Source organism: Numenius arquata, unplaced genomic scaffold (genome assembly GCF_964106895.1).
Source record: "Numenius arquata unplaced genomic scaffold, bNumArq3.hap1.1 HAP1_SCAFFOLD_268, whole genome shotgun sequence".
NCBI classification, from domain to species: Eukaryota; Metazoa; Chordata; class Aves; order Charadriiformes; family Scolopacidae; genus Numenius; species Numenius arquata.
Window position 1 is genome coordinate 77563 of NW_027415602.1, and position 9475 is coordinate 87037.

Genomic DNA, 9475 nt, shown 5'->3' on the forward strand with positions numbered 1-9475 from the left:
GCTTTGTGGAAGCTGTAGGTGAGACCTGAGTCCACTTCCAACCCAGGTCTACAAACGAAGGAGGAGATGCCTCGACTGACAAAGCTGGCTCCCCTTGCTCAGTGGGACAAAGGAGATCTGTCCCTGTCCAGGTTTCCTGTCTCATACCAGAAGGAACAAGCTCTTTGCTCTCTATGACAGGAGAAATGCCACAGCTGGAAAGAAGTGTCTCTCCAGAGGCGCAAGAGAGACCGCACATTATTACTTCAGTCTCGTTCCCAGTAGGTTCTACCAAGGCACAGGGACACCTCCAGGGAGCTCAGGGGGCACAGAGAAAGTGACGTCTTGGGCTGTTCCTCTGCTACCGGGCTCCTGGGATGGAGGGAACTCCTGGCCATGGGGCAGCGCTGGCAGAGAGACAGCTCTGCCCAGGAGCAGCTCCTCTGCCAAGCGCAGCAGGGCTGAGGGCACTGCCTGCAGGCACCGAGGGGAGACAAGGGAAGTGAGAGAGATGTCAAAGGTAGTTGTGAGTGGAAGAATCCTGATTGTTCACTGTGGGAGAAACCTTCACAGCCTTTGACAGGGTAAGTGTCTGGCTGCAGGGCATTGACTCTGCAGTTGCTGGAGGGATCCAGAAGCTGCACAACCCACAGCCCGTGGGATCTGTAAGTACAACTGTCACAGTTGCTCTAGTGTAGAGGAGAAGGGGAACTTGTGGAGCGGGGCTTCCCTGCTGCCAGGGCAGAGGGACAGGGCATGATGTGTCTCTCTGGTGCAGTATAATGCAGAGAGGCTTCCTGGAGCAAGCTCCTTGGAGCAACCTTCCTGGAGCCGGCATAGCCCATGTCTAATTTTCTGTCAGGAAGGCTGTCAAGGATCCCTTGGTGTTGAGAAGGATGTGCTCAAGATCGGGGCATCCCCACCACACCAACAAAGGGAGAGGACTTGTCGGCTGCCTTCTCCCCGGGATGGCTGCAGGGCTGTGAAGGTGGGTGTGCAGCCAGGGGTGCCCAGGGCTGTCCTTCAGAGTAGGGTCCCCGTGTCCCAGGGAACTGTGTGCTGGGGCAATGAGTGGCTTGTAGTGTGGGGAGAAGCTGTGGAGGGAAGGAGTGATCCCAGTCTGGGCACAGAAGGGTCCTTCTGCAGTGGAGAGGATGCTGCGTGGGTCAGGTTTGCTCACAGCTCCAGCTCACCCCCAGGACATTTAAAGAGGGTCATTTTGAAGAAGCATTTCAAGGCAGCATTTACCTGAAAGAAGAGGAATCTGGGCTTTGAGATTTCCACTCTTGGTGGGCGGGATGGGCAGTGGGAGATGGGAATTTTCGTCTCCTTTCTGGAGAAGGCAATGAGACCCCGGTTCTGGTTAGATTTTCTCCGAGCCGCTCCTTGGCCCGTGCAGACCCAGAGATGCCCCTGGGCCATTCCCTGCTGCAGGAGGTGTCTGCAGGGCAGAGCTGAGCCCTCAGCAGGTGGGATGCAGCCTCTGGGCACTGAAAGGGAGGAGACATGGGGACAGAGAAACAGCCCCCGGCAGAGACAGTGCAGGCAGCAGAGACGTGGGCAGGGAGTGAGAGGGAGCTGCTACAGGAAAGGTGACGGGAGGGGGGATTCCCGCACCTCCCTGCCATCCCCTGCAGCGCAGATGTCTTCCCTGGAGCAACTCCCTGGTCTCCTCTCCCACACAGTAGAGACCCCAGCCCCTGAATATCCCGAGGACGTAGTCCTGAGTGTCCTTCCCAGCAGCCCAACCACCCAAGAGGAGAAATCCTGGAGTGTGTGGCTGTGTCTCCCTGTCCTGACTCTCTTGCCAGGAGAACTTTGACATATTCCCCCCTTGACCCTGCCGCCCTTGTTCTTCCCCTTCTTTTGGCTGTGGGGGGGGGGGTGAGGATTCAGGTGCAGCTCAGACACTGATGCTGAATGTCCTGTCATGCAGGTGTGTGCATGGAGGAAAAGTATCCTAATGAGGTTAATATTTTGGGCTGTGGTGACAGCAGTGTGTGGGGCTGGGAGTAAGCCGAACCTCTCATCAGGATACCCCATCTTCAGGATATTATTCTCTTTCCTCTGAGGGTGCTGTTGGGTGTCAACTGCCCTCCAGAAGGGCACAGCTCTCCCTTGACATATCTGTGTTTTCTAGGAGCCCTACAGAGTAGAGATGACAGTGCCAAGGCCATGTAAGTCCTGATGGAGGGCTGAATGTAGGCAGCTGCAATGAGCCTTATGTGACCCTGAGTGGGAGGGAGAGGTGAGATCCTACTTGGCACCAGTGAGATGGGGTGAAGGGTTGGTAGACGTCCACTTGTAAATTTGGCTGTTCTTCTCTCAAGAGAGTACATTTATTCTCAGTGGAGCATATGGTGTGATCAATCTTTCTCCAGCTCAAAGAGGTACCAGCCCAGTGTAGCTGAGAGCAATCGTCATGGACAGACGAGCTGTCCTCACTCCGAGGGACAGTCCCCTTGGCTCTTAGGAACCACGAGGTTTCGCTTGCGGTGTATAAGAAATGCCAAAGATCTCTGCCTTAAAAACACTCCTTGGGTGTCGTGGGGAAAACAAAAAGAAAACAAAGAAAAAAGTCCCTCAGCTCTGCTCTGCCATCAGGTGAACTGGGAGTGACAAAGCTGAAAAGCCCTTTGATGCCAGGAGAGGATTTAATCCGAGATCACCCTGAATTCCTGTTTAACTATTGCTGTAGGGCAGGACTGAATCCAGCAGTGCTCAGAGCTCCCTGGTGGATCACCAGCAAGCACCAACCAGAGTGTGCAAAAAGGACGTGCCAAAGGTCTTCCCAAAAGAGGAGAGGCAGTTGGGGTGGGTCTCTAAGAAAAATTGAATACGTTTACTTGAGAATAAACTGCCCTGTCTTCTCACTGACTTTAATTCCATGAACAGGTCTCAAATCCTAGAGTGAAGCAGATGTACAACAGCAGCTCTATCACCCACTTCCTCCTCCTGGAGTTTGCAGACACACGGGAGCCCATGACCCCAGCCACGGTCACCAGGCAGGCCAGGCAGGAGGGCAGGGCACGGACACAAAAGGACTTTCTTTGGATATCTTGGTTGTGTAGCAATGCTGGAAATATCCTTTGGGACACCTCCAGCACGAATGGTGGGAAGGGATTCTCCTGTCATGGGGAGTCTTTGGCCCATGCATAATCTCCAGCACCTCCAGTTTCTCTTCGTGGGGTAAGAGCTTGTGCTTTCTCCTCCTTTTTTCTCAGAGTTTGCCGGGAAACTCCCTCAGTTCTGCTGCAGTCTCCACCGAGTGCCCTTCTTGGAGTGTGAACAACCAAGCTGGAACTGGAGGGCTTCCAGAGCCCTAATGCCCAACTGGGAGAAGGAGTTAACATTAAGGGGAGCAGGCGATTCACCACCAACCACGATAAGGTCCCCTGCCCAGTGGAGGAAGGGAAGGCGGTGGATATACTTTTTCTGGATTTTAGTAAGGTTTTGTTAGCGTCCCTCAAAGCAGCCTTCTGGACAAGTTTCTCCAGGTAGACGGTGCGCTGGGTGAAGAAGTGGCTGAATGGCAGGGCTCAACCCACGTGTAGACCTTCAGAGTAAGACATCAAGAACTGTATGAAGCTCACACAGGCAGGAGATGCTCTCTCCTGGAAGGGTTATTTTTGCTATTGCCAATATAGCCACACAAGGCTGCCTTGCTCAAAGACACTCATCCATTTTTCGGGTCACATTAATCTGTACAAGCATAGATATCTGCAGTGCAGCGACAGGACACGCTTTCTAACCTTCCCAGGAACCTCCAACCCAAGCTTTCTCTCTGCACCCTCTTTGGAGATGAACCCGAGTAGAACAGCATGAGCAATTGCAGTTGGACATCTCAAGACCATCTCCACCTCGGAGCTAATATGGGGCACAGCCAAAGTGGAGGCGCAGGGAGGAGACGTTGCAGAGCAGCCTTTTCTGTTGCTGCAATCTAAAGCCAAACATAGACTGAATTTGCTTATTTTCAGCTAAATCCTTGCCATTTGTTGTTGTTGCTCTTGTTCTCCCCCTCCCCACCTCCCCAAGCATAGCAGTTTTCCTTTTTGCTGCTAAAGCTCATTTCTCTGTTTCTCTCTGTTTGAAAGTTACCATCTGGAAGTTGCTCAGATCCTGCTAAAGATGCAAACGTCCATTATTCTGGTAGTCTAGCTATGCAGCTCCATCACCCACTTCCTCCTCCTGGAGTTTGCAGACACACGGGAGCTGCAGCTCTTGCACTTCTGTCTCTTCCTGGGCATCTACCTGGCTGCCCTCCTGGGAAACGCACTCATCATCACTGCCATAGCCTGTGACCACCGCCTCCACACCCCCATGTACTTCTTACTCCTCAACCTCTCTGTTCTTGACCTGGGCTCCATCTCCACCCCTCTCCCCAAAGCCATGGCCAATTCTCTCTGGGACACCAGGACTATTTCCTACTGGGGATGTGCTGCACAGCTCTTTCTGTTTTCCTTCTTTATCGTAGCAGAATTTAGTCTTCTGACTCCCATGGCCTATGACCGCTACGTGGCCATCTGCAAACCCCTGCACTACGGGACCCTCCTGGGCAGCAGAGCTTGTGTCCACATGGCAGCAGCTGCCTGGGGCAGTGGATTTCTCAATGCTCTCCTGCACACGGCCAATACATTTTCAATACCCCTCTGCCAGGGCAATGTCCTGGGCCGGTTCTTCTGTGAAATCCCCCAGATCCTCAAGCTCTCCTGCTCAGACTCAGACTACCTCAGGGAAGTTTGGCTTCTTGTGGTCAGTATCTGTCTAGGCTCTGGTTGTTTTGTTTTCATCGTGGTGTCCTATGTGCAGATCTTCAGGGCCGTGCTGAGGATCCCCTCTGACCAGGGACAACACAAAGCCTTTTCCACGTGCCTCCCTCACCTGGCCGTGGTCTCCCTTTTTATCAGCACTGCTATCTTCGCCTACTTGAAGCCCCCCTCCATCTCCTCATCACCCCTGGACCTGGCGGTGACTGTTCTTTACTCGGTGGTGCCTACAGCAGTGAACCCCCTCAACTACAGCATGAGGTACCCGGAGATCAAAGAAGCCATTAGGTGGCTGATTTCATGGACATTTTTCAAGAGTGACAAATTTGCCACCTCTCCCCACAAATGACTGTCACAGTATCTGATTACATCTTTTTTTTTAACTTGTTTTTTGCCCAATTTTATTTTTCATGACTGCTGCTGGTATTCTCATTCATGTTTATTTTATTTCTACTGAAAGATTTGCATTTGCACCTCACTGCACCTGAGACATGTACCTTCCCTTTGTCATCTGGTTCCCTTATAAAAGTGTATTTAAGACTGGTTCAGACACGCCCTCTTCCATAATACATATTTCTCTGTAATAAAACGGGATGTTCACAGCGCCGTGCTTTCATGCCAGGATCTTTCTCCCAACAGGCCTGAGAACTTCAGCCCTGAAGTTCACTTCCACCATGAGGTATGGAATGAAAAGCTCTTGTATCTTAGAGATGAAGGGCTGGATTTAGCAGTCACCAGTTGTTGTCTGGTGATTGGACCTGAGGGATGTACTCAGGGCTTTCACACAGGTTTCATTAGAACACCTGTCCTCTGGGAGGGGAATCTGGAGCAGTCTCGGAAGCCTGGTTTTTCTCCTGGCTCAGCATGTTAGATGGGTTGTGTTGGGATTGAAGAGGTCGACAAAGAAGGTGCCTCTCCCCTCTCCATGCAGTAGATGTGGGGCAGTCCAGAATCAGAGAATCATATTGCTGGCTCATGGTCATCCTTTTGTCCACCAGGACTCCCAGGGCTTTTTCCTCAGAGATGCCCTCCAGCAGGTCCAATCTAAAAGCTTCTAAACTCAGCCTCTAGTACTATGACTCAACGCCATTACTCCAGGAGATACTGACAGCATCACCAATGGAGCTATTGAGACTCCCGCCCACGAGATTTTCAGGGACAGAAGACATCAGCTACCATGAGCTCCTTCTTCACAAGTTTTTCTTTTATTATTTCTTTAAGGAACAATTTCACATTATTCCACATATGTACATTGGCATTATTCCTCTTCTCAAAGTCCTTCATGAATTCAAGATTTCCTTACAAACAGGTCTGATCTTTTAAATCCTAAGACAAATTTATCACTGTCAAGAAAATACTAGCAAAAGCCACCAGTTTTCAGTCCAGGTAGAAATCTTTCCATGTACCCACGTGAGAGAAAAAAAAAAAAAAAAAAAAAGAGGAAACGAGGACACTTTCTGCCACAAATCTTCTCCAAAGTGCTTCGAGGTAATGGTTATAATCAGAATAGGCAGACACAGAGAATCCATCAACTACACTGCCCTGGTTCCAGTGGGGATAGGGTTAATTCTCCCCAGGCTCTTACAGGGGGAGGGAGAGAATAATATCAGGCTCATCTGCAACAAGCTGTGGGGTATCACACCAGGGGCAGAGAGACAGGGTGCTAGTAAGGGCCTTCAGCCTGTTGCCCTGGGGCACGCTGGGGACACTGCACTGCAGTCAAAGTCTCATGGAGGTGAGCCAGCAGCTCCTGGAGTAGTTGAAGTCAACAGAGAAACCCCTGTGAGACACCTCAAGGGGTGTTCCCCTAAGAAGGTGGCACAGCCAACAGCCCAGCTGAAGTGCCTCTACACGAATGCACACAGCACGGGCAACAAACAGGAGGCGCTGGAAGCTACCTTGCTGCTGGAAAGCAATGATATAGTGGCCATCACTGAAAGCCGGTGGGATGAATCCTACGACTGGAGTGTGGCTATTGAGGGCTACAAGCTGTTCAGAAGGGACAAGAAAGGAAAGAGGGGCGGGGGGGTTGCCCTCTATGCTAGGGAATGGATAGAGGGTGAGGAGATGTCCCTATAGCTCCCTGAGCTGTATCAGAAAACCATTGCTGGTCGATGGAGGGAGGCGACCCTTCCCCTCTGCTCGGCACTGGTGAGACCACACCTGGGATGCTGGTGTTCGGTGCTGGGCTCCTCGGTACAAGAAAGTTATTGACCTACTAAAGCAAGTCTAGCAAAGGGCCACAGAGCTGGTTTAAGGGACTGGAGCATCTTTCACAGGAGGATGTTCAGTCTGGAGAAGAAAAGGCTCAGGGGGATCTTATTAATGTACATCAAACCCCATCCAACGGACCCCAAGAAAACACTTTTTGACTGTCAGGGTGGTCAATGACTGGAAGAGGTTTCCTAGAGAGATTCTGGTGTCTCCATCCATGGAGATATTCTAAACCCACCCAGACAAGGGGCTGAGCACCCTGATCTAGCTGATCGTTTCTCCGCTGGGAATTGGACTACTCTGGCATGAAGAGGCAAAATAGTTTTGGCAGAAAATAAACTCCCTTGCGTTCTAACACTCCTCACCGAGGTGGGAGGCTGGTGGTGGCTGGTTTACATTCTGAGTGATGCCCAATTCACCACTATCAGTCCAGTTGCGTTTAATATATTAAACTGTCACGATTCTGGATACACTGACAGTGGACTGCACCTTCAGTCTAGTCGTGCTCACAAACTAGCACGGCCGCACTTCAGTGTCTGTTTGCGTTCAGTGAGAAACCCAGAAGGCTAGCTACTTTGCAGTTTATTTAAACAACAGATATAAAGGTTCTTATGGTTTGCCGGTGATAAGTACAGTCTGTAAAGCACGTGCAAGTAAAAGAAAAAATGTTAATGGTACAAAGCACGCGACAAAGTTCCAAACAATACAGCCTGGCTCTAAATGTAACAGGTAATCCTCTGGAGAGATTTCTGAGTTCCCCGAGGAAGCACTCTGTACAGTCTAAGTCTTACCCACAGGCGTCCCTATGGGGGGGGAAGAAAGGCTCAGCCCCTCGACTGGTCCCGGGAGTCAGAGGCAGTCCGTGATGGGGTCCTCCCTGACTTCTTTACGATGGTGTCTTCCCCAGCATCCCCCCTTTCTTGGGATATTTTTATATTATTTTTTACCTCAGGGTGGAGTTTGAGTGACTTTATTCTTAAATACCTTTATTATGATTTTTGTAAAAATTCTCTCGCCTCACATTTAAAGGCAGAGATTAAGAAAAATTCAGGGCGCAGAGTCAAGGAGGAGTTGTCTCACCTTGGAGGCGGGCAGCCTTCGGGCTGGAGGTGTGTTTTGGTATTATAATGACATATGAATCAGCAAAATTCTCACAAAGGAGAGTATTTCATCAAAATTTGACGGACTGTTGGCTCCGGGTGGAAAGCATGCCGCTTATCACTTCCATAGGATCACCTTGTTCCCATTTCTGCTATGTAATCACAGATCTTCACTCCACTCCGTCCTCCGTGCTGCTTTTGCAAGCAATATTGTTCAGGGAGTCATAGATGTAGCTGATTCCTCGCATACCGTGTGCTGCTGTGTTCCACCCTGGAAATGTTTCCATTTTATACCTTTCCTTAATGTGTGAACAACGCTATATATTTTTAATAATAATTATGTTTTAGGAATTATTCAACACAAGGGATCCTGGTTTTGCAGAACGAAATCTAAGTAAAGAGAAACAGATTGGAATGTAACCTTCGACGCAGGAACCCAAAAGACAGGGAAGTAACTTTAAGACCAAAGAAACCAGTCTTGGACGGAATATCTGCCAAGGGGGCTGTGAAGACTGCCAAGTAGACCGAGTCCATTCAGAGGAGAACTGATGAAGAGGAGGATACGACCACCTGATGAAGTAAACTACCACCAGAGTGCCTGTAGTTACTAACAACGGACAGTCGATGGCGGCAAAGACCGTGAAAGAGCATTTAGCCTAATCAAATAATCAAGGGCGTGTTTAGGATAAGGATTCCTTGGCGTGGGTCTGTTTATGCCTTATAGGGTGAAAAGAGGTGAACACCTGTACGGGGTTTGGCGTTCGGGAAGAATGGGAGCTCCAACTTCTCAACAGATGAGAAGAGAGACAGAAACTTAAGCGGCCGGGATAAGGTAGAAGAAACCGAGAACTGGAAAGAGGGGTTGTGCCTCTGCTTTGAAATGCACCAGATTCAGCGCTGTTTCCTATAATAAATTTTTAATTTTTTTATCTTTGATTCGTCGACTTTGTTCTCTATCAAATTCTAATCGTGAGCCAGTGTTTCTCACAGGTTGACACTGTTCTATTCTGGGGGCATAAAAGTTGTTTTTGGAGCAAGGGGGCCCTGGGGTGCGGCTGTGTGGATGTGGGGTGCTCTGCAGTTTGGGGGGCTTATTTGGTGTCGGGGGGACATGGGCTGCCCTGTAGGGGATGGGGAAGGCTGGCAGGCAGAAACAGTGTGCCCTGAATAATCAGTGGTGCCCTAAGTAATGGGGGTGTACCCTCCTCTCTGCCCTCCCGCTGAGCCCCCTCGGTCCCAATATTGGGGTTTACTAAGCCCCTGTGGGAGCTGAGTGTTGCCTCAGCTGAGTCTGCTAGAAAAACAGGGTGTACCCCCCAAATTCAGGGGTGGGTCCCAATTTCTGCTACCCCCAAGCTGATTGGGAGCCCCCTAAAATAAACCTCCATGGGGATTTGGGGTGCCCTCTCCTTCCCC

At 50.4% G+C, this 9475-nt stretch overlaps 1 protein-coding gene across 1 annotated transcript; it reads left to right on the forward strand.

The window, feature by feature from the left end:
* Positions 1–4137: 4137 nt before the first annotated feature.
* On the forward strand, positions 4138–5094 carry LOC141478875 (olfactory receptor 14C36-like; the record flags this gene model as incomplete). The annotated part of the gene is made up of 1 exon (XM_074167822.1): positions 4138–5094. A coding segment is annotated over one exon (957 nt), but the record flags the coding sequence as incomplete, so codon positions are not given.
* Positions 5095–9475: the final 4381 nt, after the last annotated feature.